Below are 19,857 nucleotides of genomic sequence, written 5' to 3'. Positions count from 1 at the left end.
GGCAGAGAAAAAACATCTCATCCTCATGAGAGGACCAAACAATACAGTTTTGGAATACGTGGCGCAAGGCGTAAGAGGGAGACTATGTACTCCCAGCTTCCTTAGTCAACTGCTAAGGATAGTGAACTCTCGCTGATACTCCTCTCCATTATGGATTGGTTACAGATATTTACAATCAAAAAGGAAAATTTGGGCCTCAATGTGTGCTGGTGCTCCTCAAAGACAGAGATCGGCACCGCCAGGGTGGCAATCGGGTCAGGTGGTCCCATTTTGGACGCCACTGGTCTGGTCTGGTCTGGACCGGACCCAACCGAGGGCTGAAACCTAGTCTGGTCAGGTCTGGGTCAACCTTTGACCTGACCCAGTGCGACCCCTATTGTTGTGGAGGGGCTCCTCCAGGTGCCATTCTAGAAACCCAAGTAGGTGTGGGGCACTCAGAGATTTCATCCGACTACCAAAACACTGCATTTTGTTCGCAACACCAACCAAATATCAACCAGAAAGTAGTAGAAATGCATTAATTCATCTAAATAAAGCATACCATATAACCTTCGTGATTTCAAAGTGGAACCGCTTGGACAATTATATGAGAGGACCACACCTATAGCACTAAAAAACCTTGCTTTAAAACTGAAAACAGGAGGAAAACAACAACAACAACAACAACAAAGGAACTGAAAACAGGAGGAAAACAACAACAACAACAACAAAGGAAACAAAAATCAAGGTGTCAACTAGTATTTAGTCCTCTACTACCTCTCAGGAAACAACTTGGCTATTATATCTATAACAACAATCGCTTAAATAGGCAATTTTCTGGTAGGGCCGCAGCTCCAATATACTTTGAAGAACCAGTAAACCCTAGCCTCCAAGAAGCAGCAAACCATTGCAACTGATAAATATCCACCCAAACATCTAAAGAAACAACAAACACAACTATAGAATAAACAAGCTTCCAAATTAATGGAATGCAACAGATTATAAACCATTGAAAATAAGTAAGTGAAGTACAACAGCAACTTCAAGTGGAAGAGCAGGCCTAGCCCTTGAAAAAATAATAGGGCTTCAGTAAAAGGCACATCAAGTGGAAAAAGCCTAGCAAAAAACTTTAGGCTGATTCCAGAAAAGCACATAAACCTAATATAGGATAGCTCCCCAAACTCCATCCTCAAATCCTTGGGGACCAAACCCTTGCCATATTCGCATCCCTGTACAGCACCGACTTTTACCTGCAAAACGTTAGCTAATTACACTCCCAGCATCAACCTACTCCATCCCCATCATTAACCATAAAATGACACTTTCTTTTTCTCTACACACACATACCTATCTACATCACACTCCCCACTAAGTTACAGAGGAAGCTTGCCACCTAAAACTAACTGATACCCCAAGCAAGCGTTCTTTGCTTCCAATTTTTTCATCTATATTCTATTTCTCAACTTAGCACCCCCAAAACCCAAACATATCATAGTTTTGTCAGCCTTTTGCATAGGCATGCCGGCTGAGTTCCCTATCATTTTCCTTTCAAATCTCTCTAAATAGGCAACCACATCAAGCAATCCTTTAAATCAGATAAGAGCTCGCGTACAGCCTCACTGCAATATCCATTCGGCTTCTCTCGCCACCCACCGCATTGACCGACACAGGAACAGTTGATAGATATTGCAAAGTCAAGGGGAAAACAGCTGGATCAACAGCCTGGTTTTGCCGCACTTGTTTATTATAGGGGTTGACCACTAGACATGAACCTGGTGTGGCTTCATGAGTAATATTCTCATCACGAACTTCCTGCTCGGAGGTGGGCTCGGACAAGTCGCTTGTTTTGATTGTTAGGGCAAAATCATCTAGATTTCGAGATTTCCCAAGGTGACCCTTTCTCTGGGAACGTTTCAATGGATATAGGTCCAATACCAATGTGCCTGTAGCCTCGAGCCAATGGACGACCAGCCCTTCGACGTCATCATAATATATGCGGCTTTGCATCTGGTAAAATTATATCAATCATGTAATCAGCATTGGCACAAGGACATGGAATTCATGAGAGAGAGAGAGAGAGAGCAAGAGAGAGAGTCGTACAGCAAGCTTAGTGATGTAAACATTCATGAACTTTGGCCCCAGTCCTAAGACTCTGCCCTCTGTTATAAAGGTCTGCCAAAGCCAAAAGCATTAAAAGAATAGAGAAGAAATAATCAACTATATAGAAGCACTAAGTAATTTGCAGAACAATTTTGTCAACCCTATAAACTTCCACAAAGTAAATGGGAAAAAATATATGTTTCAAAAGGCTATTTTCATATTAGTTTTCATTAATTTTGCCAGTTGTAGAGGGGCAAAAATAGTGACAGCTACTTGAGAACACTTTTTGTTCTATGAAATCTATAATCAGTGGAGACATGGTGTGGGTCAAAGAATAAAACCAAACAATCAAAGAAACATACACTAACCAAGGCAACAAACAAAAACATACATCAACACAAAACATGCAAATTTTAGACACTTCCTGAAGGACATGGAAACTGACAGAATCCTGAAATGCTGTTTGTAACTTATTCCAGGAATGATAACTCACCTTTTATAGCATAGTTGTTGGGATCTCCCAACCTAGGTCGGGATCCAGCTCCAGAATCTCGTTTCCACATTTTGGGAAAGGGATGTTCATAGGATCACAATTTTTAAATTTCGGTATCTCGACCTCCTCTGTTAGGGATCTTGATCCCAACCTTGAGGATCACGATAACAACCAAATGACTATTTTCAAACCTACATGCAATGCAACTATACTTTTAATATAGTTACATTTCTTGATGGCTATAAACAAAGAGATCCCTACTTTAAAGAGAATGAATATTGAGTCCTAGACTATATATACTCCTTAAGGTTAGGAGCAAGATCCCTAGCATTTAGGGATCTTAATTCTTAACATATGCATCATATGGACAACGCTCCCAACCGTAAGAATCTTCTAGCATTTGATGACCCCCACTCCCATCCTTATCCTGCTCCCAATTCACTCCCGATCCCAACAACTATGTTTTAACGAGGTATACCAAACATAGCACGGATTAGCTTACCAATCATTGGAAACCCGCATTCGTGGTTTGGTGGTGGAAGATGAATTCGAGAATCTTAATAAAATAAACCAGAGAAGTCGAAGAAAACACTGACAAAAAACGATATGAATCTCAATTTTTGATGCACAGAAGAGTTTGGGAACCTAGTTTGGGCTTTTTACAATCTCCCATGTTTTGGTGGGAGAAATACCTCCAATTGACCTTTACAATCTCCCATGTTTCGGTGGGAGAAATACCTCCAATTGACCTTTCAAGGGAAGTAAAATTGAAAGAAATTGGAATATAGAACACTTGATATGACCGGGCCAGATTATAAGCTCGCTTAGCTTGTGATATGAGAAGGGGACTCTGTCTTTTCAACACAATTCTCTCTCAATTACACATTCTCTTGGAGATGAGGTTGGGTTTCAATCTAGCTTATGTTGGCCTTTAGTCTCAAGAGAATTTTTCTTGCTAAGTCTCCCTTCCTTACTTTAATCACTCAATCTCAGTGCCCCTTAGGTTGAGAATCTCCACTCTAGGACAGAACTCTATGAATATATGCAAAGCACTCTCACTTTAGAGCGCCCTTTTGCCTAGATCACTTGGTCTCAGTCCTCCTTAGGTCAAGAATCTCACACCCAAGGCCCTCTCTCTCTCTCTCTCTCTCTCTCTCTCTCTCTCTCTCTCACACACACACACACGCAGAGCCTAGAATGCTCCAAGACATTCAAGACAAGGGACTAATCTCAGAAGAATCACCTCCAGAGACAACCTCAAATGGCCTAGGCATGAGGTATTTATAACTTTTGGGGGTAAAATTAGCAACTTTTTTGAGGGGGCAAGTTAGTTACACACTTTGGGCTAAAATTTCCAAGCTATGCCCCAAGAAAATTAAAGCCTCTTTCACTGTCAATTCAGCTTTGAATCTTTTCAAGCTTATTTGGCCCATTTTGATATGGTTTTTGGCCGGATTTCTTTCCATAGACTTGTCGGGAATTGAGTTGAGTATCACATGTTTCAAACCCCATTGAAAAATACCTATATTTTGTGTCATTCAAATCAATTAAGTGTTCTTTCTCAGTTTTCGACTGTGTGCAGCACTACTTCCAGTGACCCTAAATTTGCGATCCTAAGTCCTGAAAATTCATTTAAACCCCTAGATTGATTTGAAGGGCATTAAATCAATATCATTTTCGCTCACGTTTCATTAAAAAAAAAACGACCCAAGGAAGAGGGAGATATTGAAGAAACACGCCTCAATAATCACCCCGTCTAATCCAGGCAGCAGCCCTATTACAATCCTTAATTTGATATTTGATTCGATCCCCAATCTTGGCATAAACCCCTTCAATATTTATATGAACTTGTAGGGTAGTGAAAGAGGATCATTCTCCCCAAATTTGTGCTCAAACCACCGTATCATTTGGGATTTGAAGAAAGAAGTGTCGAGGATGAATGCAGCCGTCGTGCAGGGCAGTGTTTTCAAATGTGGGATGCAGGACCAATGCAGTCAGGCTACGATGTTGTCCCGATGTGGGCACATCACCTCAAATATGGTCAATGATTTTAAAATATATATATAAAATACAAAAATTATAATAATGCATAAAAAAACATAAATGTGATTTATGTGATATTAGGTATTTTAACTTATTCAATATATATAATAGTTGTCTAAGACTTTCAGTCCCCTGGTAGGCTGATAAAGAGTATCGAGTTTGTTCTAACTTCTAATTAACACATAAAAAAGTAATCCATTCCATAATTTTATAATAGTTGTCTAAGACTTTCAGTCCCCTGGTAGGCTGATAAAGAGTATAGAGTTTGTTCTAACTTCTAATTACCACATAAAAAAGCAATCCATTCCATATCATATAAATTATCCAAAATCTAAAATTTAAACTCACACGGGACAAAGACGAAAAATTTATGACATATAAAAGAAAAAGATAATCAACTCTCAACTCTCATTCAGACAAGTCATCGAATACTTTAACTTCTTCTATCAATTCCTTCGGTCTCATTTTTTCTCTTTTCTTTTCCTTTTTCTTGGCTCTCTATGTATGCCCTAATCTCTCTTCCAGTCTAAAAGGTTGATTGTGTGCATGCTTTAACATTTCCAGTAATAACAGCTAGGTGTTCCTTTCACAGGAAATTACCCTCTCACATAATTTCAATCCTTAAGGTTTTTAGTTTACATATTTCCATGCCAGATTCTTGTTACTTGAAGATGCAGAAGACATCCCCCAACTACCCCCCCCCCCCCCCCCACCAACCCCAACTCTGCCAAGAAAAAAGAGTAGGAACATCTTACCAAACAACCCAAAGAAATTTCAATGCAGGAATGCAGCCAATGAAGGCGATGTATTCGATGAAGCCGCAAATACTGGCGCATCACATTTTTTTTGCATATGCAGCTCAGAGTGATGCGCCATTTTAAAAGAATGGTGTAGGAAGCAAACCCTTCTCATCAACCATCACACCAGCAGTGGAAAACGTGAATTTAATATTTTTGTCTTCAAAAAGTGGGCCAACCGACATCCAAATGATCTCAAATTTGGGGAATGAGCTTCGAATGGCTTAGATTAAACTCTTAAGTTTCAACTCTATAAGAGACCATTTCTTATCATTGCTTTGTTAACTAGACCCCTTTTCGACGAACTGTATGTATGACAGTACCTCTATCAGCTAGGATTGTGACCTTTGATTTTAAGACCTTAACAATGGGCGCAATTTATGACCGAATGACCTGAAACTTGGATGGTAGGTTTGGAATAACCCTTAATTAAACTTCCACCTATTTCCACTGTGTTTTGAGCCCTTCAGTGGAGGCTTTGAGCGGCTCCTTGTCTCATTGTTGGGCCATAAACCTTTTGATTTTTGGTGACCCTTTTGCATAGATTTGACAGTCCGGTCTATATCAGGTGATGACTGCTAGCTTGGATGGCAATCGAGTTTTGAAGGTGGTGGACCACCAATGTTTCAGCTCCTCTCCAGTATACCTGCCTTTTGAGGCTTGTTGGGATGAAAGAGAACCTGGATGTCCATACCTAGGATTTGTACCCTTGTTTCAAAATAAATGTAGCCACTTGTGTCCAGTTCAATGCCTTGGTTTGATGACACTTTGGGTTGTTTGTGAATCAAATTGATCCAAAATACACCCAAACATTGTCAGATGTAACTAGGGTCCAGATCCATCTCGCGGAAGTGAATTAGGCGCAACTTATAGCCAAAAATAGGCAAAACAGTTTCCTAATGGTGTTCCAGGCTCATAACACAACAAACAAATATAGATAGCAACTAGAAATATGAGAAAGAAATCAAATTTTTAGAAGTTTCAATTTTTAGCGTTTGGATGTATCTTAATTATTGTCAACAAGCTGCTCTAGACGGTATTCTAGTTTATTTCTCATCCTTTGCGGAGGGCAGAATGCAGGTTTCATCTATAAATGTGTAGCATACAATCCCAAGGTTTGAGTAGTCTAGAGGAATCGGGCAGTTACAGTTAACTAAGAATATTTTCCTGAAAAATTGCAGCAGATCTTGGGGTAGCATGTGGAGGTCAATCTGCCAGAGCTATGTGCTTAATTAATAGTTGCCATATAGAGAGGGGAGGGACATGGGATTTGGTCAGGTTTATGGTGTCAACTATGCGGAAAGGGTATCTCTGTAGTGGGATAAGGTGTGAGGGTTAGGATTTAAGTGACAGAATGGTCAGATTTGGAGTTAATGTGCAATGCCAACAGAGTTTGTTCTCTGAAACATGTAGGTTTTACATAATTTACTAAAAACAAAAAAATACAAAAAAACGAAAAAAAAAAGCCCACAATGAAGCACTGCAAGCCTGCCTAAGAAAGGCGGGTCACCTGAGGCAGGCCTCCGAAGTGGCCTAAGCACCAAGGTGAGCACCCAATAGGAAAGAAATGGGCCAAAGGAGCAAAATTTGTCATTTTTGCCCCTTAAAAGTGGGAGAAAAGTGTTTTTTAGGCATACGAAAACCCCAAGACCCAATTTTAGGGTATACTTAAACCCCTAAAACCCACATTCGGACCACTAGCTATTTAAGTGCATGAAGACAATAAAGAAAAAGGAGGAGGCTGGCTTAGAAGAGATAGCAGAGGAAGAGCACCATGTCGAGGAGGGGGGTGATTCTATTGACAAAGGCTTGGCATCAGATGCAAGATATGACTTATCTTGGTTTGTAATGGTTTGTAATATCCCACAAGGACAGCCTGTGGCCATTTTCACAATGTCATAGGACTTAAATGATTTTTATTTCAAGTTCAACTTTCAAGCTTGCGCAAGTTTCAATCTTCTAGATTCCAAAACTCAAGTTTAAAGTTCATGTATGTATGCACAAAAGCACGCTTAGCATCTGAAACTATAGAAAAACAAAAGAGGTCTGTTTGGTATCAAAACCAAAGCCAAAAAAGTATTTTAAAAAGAAAAACAATTAAGAAAAATTTATACTAAGTTTAGAAAGGATCTTAGGAATTTAGAGATCAATTAGTAGACTTTCTCAAATAAGACAGACCATCCACAACATTGTAGTTTCTTGAGCATATATCTTATGTAGGGAAGGAAGTATTTATGGATCGCATTTTTCTAATTCACTTGTTCGTGAGGCAGTTTGAACCTCTTCTTGATCTGTTTTGGTGTTTCTTGGGTTATGACCATGATGGTAATGACTGAATCTCAATGCTTCTTGGTTACCAGTCTCTGGTTCCTTTTCAGCAAAAGGGCCAACAGCCCAGTGTTACAGAAGTAGAGCACATTGGATATTCCTCAGGTATTTAAAAAGAAGTTACAAATTTGTAGAGGACTTTTCACTAGTGAAGATGATTTAAATATTTAGATTTGCAATGCAATTATTTCACCTTTTGATTTGAGAGAATTTCACAGCACAAGATAGGCAAGTAATTCACGGATTGAAGCATTGCATGATGTAAACCTAGAATCACGATCCATTCTTTGCTAGGACCATAGTGCAAGGAGCTAGATTGAGGGGTAGCAACCCCCTTTTGAAATCTTGCTCCAGATATCCCCGAGCCCGAGCCCGAGCCCAAGCCCGAGACCGAGCCTGAGATAAGCTCATGTCCCCATTCCCGCTCAATCATTCTGCTCGATCAAGGCCTATACACTCAGTAAGACCATAAGTCCCCACATCCTTTCTCACTACTTCTATTCATGTCTGTTTGGGCCTTCCATTACCCTTTTAGAGCTTCCACTTGAACTAAATCACACCTCCTAACCGTTGTTATATTGGGTCTACGTTGCACATGGCCAGCCCAATTAAGTCTACTTTCCCTCATCATATCTCCAACTGAAGCCAAAAAATAAAAATAAAAGGATCTCGATTCCTGACTAAAAGGATCTCAATCCCTATGGAAGGGGAATGCGACCCTACTAGAAATAGGGGCACAATCCTAGTTGTAAGGTATCAAAATCCCATGAGTTAGAAATGGTTTTGAATGTTGAAACTAGTATGTTTAATTTCATGTTGTAATTTTGCTTCCTGATGATTTTCTCACTAACGACCACCTATCGACAATTTTTTTCTCCATTTTCATCATCATGATTTGCATCAACAATTGAAAATTGGTGAGCCAACATGATAATTTCCTGAGTTGGCTCAAACCCGAGGGGTAACCTAGTACCAAATTGGGGAGTCGTCTAGGTTGTCCAGAACAGGGCAGTTCACTACGGTAAACTGCCAATCCAACTGAGTTTATTATAAGGACTTGGGCGATTCCTAAGTATAGTTCATATCACGGCCTGACAATCTCATTTTTCTTAATTTTTTTACATGATTATCAAGTTATAGAAGTTTCATTACGCAAGTGAGTATGAAATGCTAGAATGTTAACAGTTTCCAAAAAAAAATACATAATGCTAAAAATGTGAATCATACATTTTTTTTTTTAATATTACTTTAAAAATAAAATAACATATATGTGTATGCGTGTGTGAATGATTTTGTGAGCCATGGGGGGCACCACTGCAGGGGGAGTAGGTGGGTTCTATGGACTCTTGTGAGCCTGATAGCCTAGAGTGAACGACAGCCAGCACTCCCCAAAATTTCAAGTTAAAAGGATTTGCAGAAAAAATAAAATAAAATTTAAAAATGTGCATACACATCAGAATCCATATCTGGGAGGTTGAATCTAAGCGATTAGGCCTATACATGCGAGAGGGCTCAAAGACATATTTCCATACATACTACATACATACATCTATGGTGTGTCTGTGTGTGTTTATTTATGCATGTACGTATGCATGTATTACAAGGGGTACAACCATTTATATAACCCACATATATCAGGCTACTCCCAAGCCGCTCTATGAACAGCATTTCTAGGCACTCCAAAGTGGGGAAGCTTTAGCTATAGGGTCAATCACAAGCTCCTACTCCTGCCCCCAAAAAAGTATAGTTGGAGCTCAATAGCAATCTAGGACAGTGTAGGAAATATCGAACCGAAACGGTTAACCGGACATGAACCCAGAAGCGGTTCAACAGGCCTAACCGATAAATCAACCGGTTCAACTGTTCTAACTAGGCAAGTCTTGGGCGGTCAAAAAAGTGTTAAAAAAAAAAAAATCTAATAAAAACATGAAAAGCATATTTAAAGAATGATTAAACAAAACACATCCAAATGAAGTTGAAAATTAATGAAAGAAATGATTTTAAAGAATCCAAGTTGCAAATTAATGAAAGAAATGGATTTTAAAGAATCCATTTGTGCCCAAGGGTATTCTTGAAACTTTCCAAAAAAATGGGAAAATTAAAAATAAATATTAATGGGCAAAACAATTTCTAATCTTTGCCATAATGATAAAAAAAATTAAAAATACAAACAAAATTTCTTCTTTTTTGACAATTTATATAATTCTTAAAAAATTTAAAAATACCCAGGCGGTCACCAAAATCTAACGAAACCAGAACCAGCTAGTGGCCGGTTTCGATTGAACCTGGCAGTTACCGATTAGACCGCCCGATTTTTCCTTCAATGATCTAGGATGACCCTATCCCAATGTTTCAAAAAAGGTCAGGCAGCCCCTAGGCGGCCGGGGGGGTCTAGGCCGCTTAGCGCCTCGACAGGCACCAAGGGATCTAGGTGGCCTAGGTTCAAAAGGGAGCAAGGGCAGTCCAGGATCCTATTTTAGGTCCAGACTTTGTATAAAAAATGCATGAACAAAAAAATGCATATTCATGCATTTTTTATGATCCAAACAAAAAAAAAAACCAAAAAGTCACACCCAAAGAGTATTTTTTCACCAAGGCAAGAGCAGTCCCTGCGCCCACCAAACTAAGCCTAGGGTCCCTATGCATACGCCCCCTCCTAGTTGGTCTGCCCAAGCTTTGGCAATGTGCCCAGGTCCCCCTAGCCCGCCTAGGCACTAGGGGGACTGCTTTTTTGAAACTATGCCCTATCCTTATAGAGTGGGGAACATTGAAGGACACTTTTGGAGTCATGTTAGCTTCTATGGACCAATTAAAATAGGGAAAGCCTTCTATGGACCATTTAAAATAGGGAAAGCCAACAAACTAGAAAGATGTGGTTCCTTTAGCCAGTCTCGAGAGTGTTCACATAGTTTCTCTAAAGAAAAATTTTATTGATCATGTAGATGACTTAATGTCATTAGGTGGGCTCACTAAACCCACTCTAGGAGGATTACAAACATCATAAAGGTTCTTGAACCATATATAGTAATGCAATTATGTTTCAGCACATCATATGAGACAGGAAAACAGAGACGGACATCTTCAGTAAAGGTAGTTAAGTTCAAAAAACGGAAAATTTCGTATAGACCCTAATTCCTCATATTATTTCATGGCTCCTCCTGTTTTAATTTCAAGCAGGATAAGAAACCGTTAAATATTTCATCGTAACCCCTCATCTCTTATCTCCCTCTTTTATTGACTTTTGACTATAAAAATTAACCCCAACAAATCTTTTTATACCATTTCAACCTAAAAACTTTTTAACTATATTTTTCCCTTTTCACCCATTATAAAAGAAGGAAATAAGAGATGAGGGGGTACGGTGAAATCCTTAAAGATTTCTTTATGCTGCTTGAAATAAAAACAGAAGGAGGATCTACCATGAAATAACATGAAGAATTAGGGGCCTATATGAAATTTTCCCTTAAAAAAAATACTATTCAGATATCCCAAATGTAATCACATTCTTTTCCTTCGGATTCTTCCGTTTTTCCAGCCCTAACAAAGGAATGACTTACACAAGTGCACCAACAGTAAGGACAAACACAGACATTAAAAAAATGTAAAATTTACTCTTACCAGATAAAAGATAATAGATTCATTGAAAACAAATGAGAAGCAAGAGGCATAAAAACAAATGCATAGTATTCGAGTTCCCAATACTAAACCACAAACATCTGCAAGAAAAAAGGCAAGGCAATATGATAGGAAGTACCATCCACAGAAACATCCTTCAAAAAAAGGTCAGGCAGCATGATAGGAAGTTCCATGGATTGAAAAGTCTATGTACTAGCATGAAATTGTCCACAATTAGATGTCATAACCTCTCAAGCTCATACCAAGCCCATGATCACCAGGAAAAAAGAAGAAAGTTCAGACAAAGGAATACAAAAAGCCATCAAGAGCTCAGCAAAACAAAAGAAAAACAATATTACGCAATGTAATTCTTATAGAAAAGATAACAAGAATAAGGTAAAAGGCAAAGATGAACCTGCTTCTTCTTGAGAAGCACCCAAAGATACAGCTTAGTGCCAGCTTCCTGAGCATGCTTACTGGCCAGCTTCCTCTCGTTGCAATGAGCAGCAACTCCTACAAGTTCTGCACAAGTAGGAGCTTTATGCTTCAAAGCAGCAGCTGAAAGTGCATCCCGACCTTCCTTAGATTTCGCAGCATCCTCGTCAAAATTCAGACCCGAAAAAACTCTCCTGACCATTTCATGCTCATCTGCAGGGCCCCCCTTAATTGCTTTGGGAACAGGTCTCTGTTGCCTGAGATATATCCGTTCGGCTTCCAGTACAGCAGTCAATGTACGGTGCACTATAATATCCGGGTATCTTCTCAATGGTGATGTAAAATGGGTATAGAGAGGGACTGCCAAAGAATAGTGAGCCCACTCACTTTCCCTATCTCTTAAATCTCCTGTACAGAAGTATTGAGCTAGTTGCATTGGCTTGGAAGCATTTGAAATGAGAATCTCAAATAAATCAGGATCATCCTTTAGCACTTCCTTTAACTTTTGCAAAGACAAATGAATATGACCAGATGAAGAAGTATCCAACTCAAATCCATGTTTACCACAAAAAGCTTCAAACTCTTTCAGTTTCCTCGAGTTTGGTTCTGGATGCCTACGCAAAAGGGCACATTCAGGAAATGCCCTAGAAATAACACTTGCAGTAGTCATATTTGCCAAGAGCATGAATTCCTCCACAAGAAAACTAGAATCTTTACGCTCGCTAAAAGTACTATCATAGGGTATTCCATCATCATCGAACAAGAAACCAAGCTTGGAGCTATCAAGCAACAGAGCCCCTCTTTCAAACCTCTTTTCTCTCAGCTTCTTAGAGATTCCATGAAGACCTCTCACTGCTTCAATAACATCTTTCCACTCAAATTTCCCATGTAGTTCAGGCCACCCATCTTCAGAGGCAATAAATCTTTGCAAATCAGAAGAACCATTTATAATCTCATGTGCATGTTGATAAGAGAGCTGACAACATGACCGAATAACAGTGCCGCCAATCCAATGATCAATGATCTCACCAGCAAAGTTTATGTCCCATATAATTGAAAAGGCAAGCTTATCAACCCCAGGAACAAGGGATCCCAAGTCCTCTGAAAGTAAAGGAGGCAACATGGGGATTCTATGTTGAATAAGATAGACACTGGTGGAACGAACTTGGGCTTCCATATCTAGCGCTGTGTCTGGATGAACAAAGTATGAGACATCAGAAATGTGAACTCCGAATCTAACAACGTCCTCAGACAAATATTCAAATGATAGGGCATCGTCAAGATCAGTTGCAGTAGAAGGATCAATGGTGAAAATGCAAAGGTCCCTCAAATCTTTTCTTCTTTTTATCTCTTTCGCAGGTATTTTCCAAGGAATTTTGGGGAGACAGGCAAGTGACTCGGGGGAAAATTCAGCACTTTGAATTGCACGCTCAAATAAAATCGCAGCAATCTCTGCTTCAATTTCTCCACCTTGTCCCAAGCATTGCTTAACGCGAGCCAGAGGTAGAAGGCTTTGTTCCTGCCAGTTAACAATTTGGGCAACCACCAATTCCTTTTCAACAAATTCATCACCATTTTGCAACCTTTCTTTCAAGCTATCCGGTAATCCGCTCAAAGGGACCATAAGTTTGGGAAATCTTGCATCAGTTGGGGTCAATTGGACATATTCTCCAGGAGATGAAGTGAGGGTCTGGTTTCTCTTAAATTGATTGCCTATGGACTGCTCCTTCATGGTAAGGTCCTTGAAAGAAATCCAATGCTGACTACCAAGATAACCAATTATGGCATCACGTCGAGTAGATCTTTCAATGATCGCTATAACTCTACCAGTTGGCCTTTTCATTGGAAACAACTTCAAGATGGTACAAAGATTTTCTAGTGCACTTGCAGCATTCTTCGGCTCCTCATTTGTACGAGTTGTTTTGACAGTATCCATAAGGTAACCAAAATTACCAAATTCAAATCCATTTCCAGTTTCACACCTGCTAGTTTTTTCATCAAGTTCACAACACTTGTCAAAAGGAAAGCTACCATTTCCATAATCAGGAAACTCATAGCCATCATTAACCTTTTCTTTTCCTTTGGAACTCACTCCAACTGATTCTTTGAGCGGAGAACAGTCATCATTCTGAGGAGAATTGTATATATGAGTAGGCAGTCCCTTCATTCTGGTCCAACATGGCACAGGGTCCAACATAACTGCTACAGTATCACCTTCAATCTGTTGAAAAGTAATAGTGTCAATATTCCAATGTTCTCACCTCATGGAAAAAACAATATAATTCTTCGCAGCAACATAAAAGATATGCTACACTGGTTGGAAGGAAGACAATGGTCAGAACAAAATAGGTGCCCTTTGTTTGTTACTTGATATATTACACCAATTTGTTCAAGTTATTTTCACATGTCCTAAAATAGTGTATGCATATGCCATGGACAGATATTTACATATATGAATACAAACACAGATAAATACAAATACAAGCACATAACCTGCTGCATGCTATATAAACATATGCATGTAGGCATGTTTCCCTATATAAATAGATATCAATTTCAGAATACCATTGTACCACATAAATTACGACTTGCAGAATATGTAGATTTACTTTTCTGTAATGAGTAGATACACCCAAAACCAACTCGGAGATGGTACAACAGTGAAGATCTAATAGCATCTTGTATCATCACCATTTGAGGGTTGGCCACAGTAATGAAGATGCCCATTGAGTCACTAGCAGATCATTTCCAAGTCCCAAGATCCAAACCGCATATATTTGATTCATGGGCAGGAGGGCAACTAAGACTGTAGACCTTATTTTGCATGAACCCAAATAAGAAGGGTACAGAACCACTTCCTGAACCTCTGAACCTTTTTGAAGCATTTCGAGTGATGCCAAAAATCAGGGAACTCTTATACAAGATTGCCACATGATGAAGTGCATCATCTTTTTAAACAGGACATTAGAGCATTGGCATATCTCATTTTTATTTTGGTAGTGATCCCTTAGCCATCTTCTAAAGGACTCAGAAATAAAGAACTCTTACTGATATTTATGTGTGTTTCAAGATACTAAGAAAGTATTAATGGGAACCCATGATTCACTGGGCTCTAGACAAAACTAATTACGTGATGTTATTGGGCTCCAGACAAACAAATTTCAAATCAGAAAATGTGATGTGATTGTTGGATGCAATATGTCAGAAAGGTTGTTCATATTTCAGTGCAATGTCAGAATCCACATAAAAATCCACTGCCTCTAAGTTTCCAGTCTCAAACAAAGACAAAGGCAAGCTTTCTATGCTTCCCCTACAGCATAAACTTATATACTTTCCTTTATCCAACCGTCCATTCTGAATGGAGAGCTAAGATTCCCCCAATCACAATGTCACGTCTCGACACTATTTTATTTTTAATTTTTTTTATATAAACTATTTTGACACCAAATTTTGGACGTCCAATCCTCTATTAAACTCGCACTAACGAAAAATATTAAAAAAATATTTCCAATAAAATAAAATGACCAAAATACCCCTGAAAGTTTCAAGGGTTATTTTGGTCATATTTTATTGAAAATTTATTTTTTAAAACTTTTCTATAGGCGCGCCCCAATGAGAAGATGGGGACGTACAAAATTTCATATTCATACAATTTGTATAAAAAAAACTAAAAATAAAATACTTTGAGACGTCAGATCTAAGATCAAACGGTGAGTGGCTCTCTTGATCAAAATTGGAGAGCTGGATGGTAGGGGAAGCATAGATCTTCTATGCTGTAGGGAAGTATAGAAACCTTTCCCCAAAGAAAAATACCATCCTATAAAAGTTGTAGCAGTGTCCATGTTACAGAACTCAAATTAACATATTTAACATATTGCACCCAACATATTAAAAGGAATACAGTGCAGCAAAACAATAGATGTAATGATATCACGTATAGAATCAAAACATTGTACATGTGAACCTATTTTAGAGTCCAGATGAACAGGCAAAAAAAATGTTTGACCATACCGCTCTATTTTGAGCGGCAAAACCGCTAATAAGAACGTCTGTAGGTACTCCATCTAATGTACAATAAGCCTGAAAATGCAGAGGAAAACACTCGAGAGTTAGTCTTCCAAGACCATAAAACTACAAGATTTTTTGTGCATTTCTGTGGCAGATAAGAAAATGAGAGCTACACCTCTAGTCGGTTATGCGCATTTACACGAAAGCATGCCTTGAAAGCATCGCCTTTCTGCAAAATGAGAAACAGACATCTTATAATCAACTGAAGAAGGTAATAGAATGCATGTTAACCAGGAAATACATTTCTTAAGCACACCTCTAATGCCTCGTTAACAGACTGGATAGACCAGTGAGCTGAGAACTTTCTTTGGGTCATATCATGATATCCTTCGTTATTTTGGTAAAGCATGAGTTCTCTATTTGGAGAGAGAACAGTTACATGCTCATTGGTGATGGGATCTGGACATGATTTTGAGATATCGGCAAACACTTCCCCAACAAGATTACATGAAAATATATCTTGATCTTGTGAGTACCCCAAATTCAGATTTGATGCATCGCCACTGTGTATGTGCATTGTGGGTAGAGATGTAAACGAAATGTCAGATGCCCTATTTGATCTCTGATATGAAATTATTTTTGGAGAAAACTCTCGTTGGCCAAACTCTGAACCGGTATTGTCATTTGACACCATGCCATTTCCCCCAACACAATTTTGATAAGGTAAAGAGGACGACTTCATGGTATCTTGTGCATAATTAGAGGCATCACAACAGTTTGATATCTGCCCATAGCCTTCAACCAGACACGAGCCTGCAAGGAAACAGTTTTATTTTGGTCCACGAAAATAAGGAAACACCCATCTACACATAGAACAATGAAATATCTCAAGTGCATGGGCATGTGAATAGATCATTTTAAAAAGTCAGTAAACAATAACAATTATAGATATAGAAGTCACTCTTATAATTAGAAAAAGTACAAGCGGGCAATCCAAAACAAGTGGCCAATCCAAAACACCGAATACAAACAAGCCAAATCCACTAGTTCTTACAACATCTATTTGTCACTATGAGATATTAAACATCCATGCTAACCCAATATAAATTAGCAAAATCATCTATTAAGTTGGATAATCCAGCTAATGATTTGTACGGAGTTCATAAAACCTACCTTTCAGTCACAGGGAAGGCAAGAAGGAAAGCGTCCAGCAACACCCAAACAGAGACTAACTGGCAGATCCAATCCAGTTGGAAGAATAATAATAACAGTACTAGAAAGTGGGTCCTCGAGAATAAAATATGGTACTAGTTTTACTTTTCTAAAATCAATAATACGGTTGATGATTATAATTGTTGACAAATTTCCCCCAAATTTCTATAGAGGCTACATCCTCAATCTATTATACTTTTCAAGACACAATTTGCTCAAAAAGATAGAAGATAACCAACTAATATTTCACAACAGGTTTCTTTTTAAGAGGTAATGATGGAAGATAGAATGTGAAATAGGTTTCTTTAAAAGAGTTAATGATGGAAGATAGAATAACAAACTTTTCCTTCATCTTTGTTAAAATAAGATTTAGAGAAAATAATTAACAAGGCCCAGCAAGGTCAAAGTATCACTCCTGAACTGACATCAGATTATGCTCCATTTCACAGAAAACAAGTCAGTATGAAAAGATTGATTTAAGCCTTGAGGAAACAAGAAATGGCATGACTCGTGAAGAATAAAGCACCCACAAGAAGTAGAATAATAAACAAACTGATAGAACCCATGGCTTCATTGGTAAAACCACAAATATGATAAATAAATGTTTTGCCATAATTTTCATTCAAAATCATGCTAAATTTACGCAGCCTTACTCCAAAGAAACAGCATATTTACTCAGAAGCATATTGAACACTACACCATAATCATCAATTCCACGGCCATAGAGGAATCACTCAAACAAAACCCACAAAAAAGTAAATTTACTACAACAAATGGAAAGGACCAAAACTTGACAAGCACAAAGCACCTGAACTACAACCAGATCCTCCATGGTTCTGCCTTTGCTTTCGATTAGCCCTTCTCCTACCTTTCTTCTTCTCCTTTTCCCCTTCGTCCACCCTCTCCGGACTCTGCTCAAATGGAACCTTGTTGTTATCACGGAAACCCTTCATAATTTACAGAAAATATAGGGCAACGAACTGTGAAAAAAAAAAAACCCTAGATCTGCAAATTCCAGGCACCTTTCGCCCAAAAAAAACCACGAAAGAGCCACGAAAAGAACAGTTGCTAAACAAACATGAAACAGAAGCCCTGGAATAGAAATACTCGAGGAGAATTGAGGAGTGATTATGGGGAAGAATAATGGAGTAGAGTGAGAATTAGGGCTTTTTTTTCCCTTCTCTCCCTTTCTTCAATTGTTTAGACTTTAGAGAGAAAAAGGGGAAACGGGATTTTAAAGGGTGTTTGTGCTTGCAGAGACGTCACCATTATTGGTCGGCGACGGCTTTTAGCCTTTACGTACACGACTTTAACCTCGCACGTAGCAAAAAATACTCGCGTTAATACTGGCATGTTTATTAGTTATTAGCTCCACGTGCGAACAAATATTTTTTATTCTATTATCCAAAAACATTCTTCTCCCGCGGGAGTAGAATGTACATTAACTACCTCGGGTAAGACCCATCTAGAATCAATTGTAGGAGCCCAAATTTTGGGGATGTCACATCTTCATAGATTAATATTAATAAAAATAATTTCCTAATTGTGAGCTCTATATACTTGAAAAAATAATGTTTCGAGATTAAATAGAGACCATCCACTTATTAGAGCGTGAGATACAGGGGTTAAAAAAACTCAAAATTTCTATTTTTTTAAAAATAATCATCCACAAATTCTTAATTAGTTCCAAATTTTTATATTGAAAAATGTCTTCCTAAATAAACCTTTTGACTAAGGGAGTAGAATGAACCATGCTCCCGAGTGAGAATGGTATACTTGCTCTTTATTATTCATTTTTTGTGGTTGGATTTGATTTGGGATTGGATAAAGTTTTGGAAAGTGATGAAGGGTCGAGTCTAGCAATTTCATGAAGGGGAACTCTATGATAGTCCTTGTGACCAAATGCAATTAGTGGTCTTCAGAGTCATGACCATGCGATAATGGTGTGGATGGTGATGACGAGAGAATAGGAACTACATTATAACTAAAGGGCTTCTCTTTTTTTTCTTTTTTTTTTGGTGGTTTACATAAGGTTATAACCTTAGACAATCAAATTAATGTGCATATTCAAACTTTGTAATGAGATGCAATTTTGATGTCGAAAATTCATACGATAGTGCCAGAATCTATTTGTAAGTACAATTATAAAATTTTAAACTTCAAAAATAATTTAAATTAAATAGATCTATAAACACATTAAAATCTTGAAAATAGACAAACCAAATAGTGTGTTGCAAGATGAATTCTTTTTAGGATTTTAATCTCTTTTTTTTTCTCTATATATATACATCTCAATGTAGAGATGATCAATTAGATGTTTTCTAACATCAAAACAACATTTTTTTAATGATTTCAGAGGTACACTTTAATTCTACATTTTAAGGTGTCAACCTTATATAACCTTTTTCCTTAACCAGGTTTATATGAAATTTGAAGGTACTCCTCAGGGGTGCACCTGTACAATATATAAAAAAATAATTCAAATAAAATAAAATAACAAAAAATACCGATTCAATTTTAAGGGTTTTTTTCACTCATTTTATGTTTAGAACATTTTTTGTAATTATTATAGGTGTGTTGGGGTGAGAAGTATAACCGCCGATAATTTTAACCATATATGATAAAATAAAATAAAAATACTCATACCTGTTCCTAACCGTCCAATAAATATTAGAAGGTTGAGATCGACAGAATCCATGTATTTTGTTAAACCTACTGCAGATGAGCTATGATTTTCAAATATCATTCGTTTAGCAAACACCACCCTTTTGTCAATAAAAACTTCAATTAATGATTGGAACCGACTAATGATTTCAACAAAATTTCATGTTAATCCGCATATAATTT

General features: G+C 38.0%; 1 protein-coding gene across 2 annotated transcripts; it reads right to left on the bottom strand.

The window, feature by feature from the left end:
* Positions 1 to 941: 941 nt before the first annotated feature.
* LOC18439583 (Ribonuclease II/R family protein) lies at positions 942 to 18,219 on the bottom strand. 2 transcript variants are annotated; one of them, XM_006849748.4, is made up of 7 exons: positions 17,819 to 18,219; positions 16,115 to 16,611; positions 15,974 to 16,027; positions 15,802 to 15,870; positions 11,771 to 14,011; positions 2,080 to 2,151; positions 942 to 1,986 (listed from the first exon to the last, which is right to left on the bottom strand). In XM_006849748.4, exons 1-7 carry the CDS (start codon positions 17,961 to 17,963, stop codon positions 1,567 to 1,569), a joined length of 3,498 nt encoding a protein of 1,165 aa, XP_006849811.1. In that variant the 5' UTR covers positions 17,964 to 18,219; the 3' UTR covers positions 942 to 1,566. The 2 variants fall into 2 exon arrangements, with proteins under 2 accessions (XP_006849811.1, XP_088720907.1); XM_088864781.1 differs by lacking the exon at positions 2,080 to 2,151.
* Between the last annotated feature and the right edge of the window lie 1,638 nt (positions 18,220 to 19,857).

Source organism: Amborella trichopoda, chromosome 4 (assembly GCF_054954075.1).
Source record: "Amborella trichopoda isolate Santa Cruz 75 chromosome 4, AtrichopodaSantaCruz75HAP2 v2.0, whole genome shotgun sequence".
In the NCBI taxonomy this organism is placed as follows: Eukaryota; Viridiplantae; Streptophyta; class Magnoliopsida; order Amborellales; family Amborellaceae; genus Amborella; species Amborella trichopoda.
This window is presented reverse-complemented; position numbering and strand designations above follow the sequence as displayed.

Bases quoted from the DNA above. Each gene is read 5' to 3' on its own strand.
- LOC18439583 (XM_006849748.4), bottom strand. From the start codon at position 17,963: ATGAAGGGTTTCCGTGATAACAACAAGGTTCCATTTGAGCAGAGTCCG. The intron at 16,028-16,114 runs GTGTGCTTAAGA...CTCATTTTGCAG, and splicing joins CTGTTAACGAGGCATTAGAG to AAAGGCGATGCTTTCAAGGC. The intron at 15,871-15,973 runs GTGTAGCTCTCA...CTGCATTTTCAG, and splicing joins ATGCGCATAACCGACTAGAG to GCTTATTGTACATTAGATGG.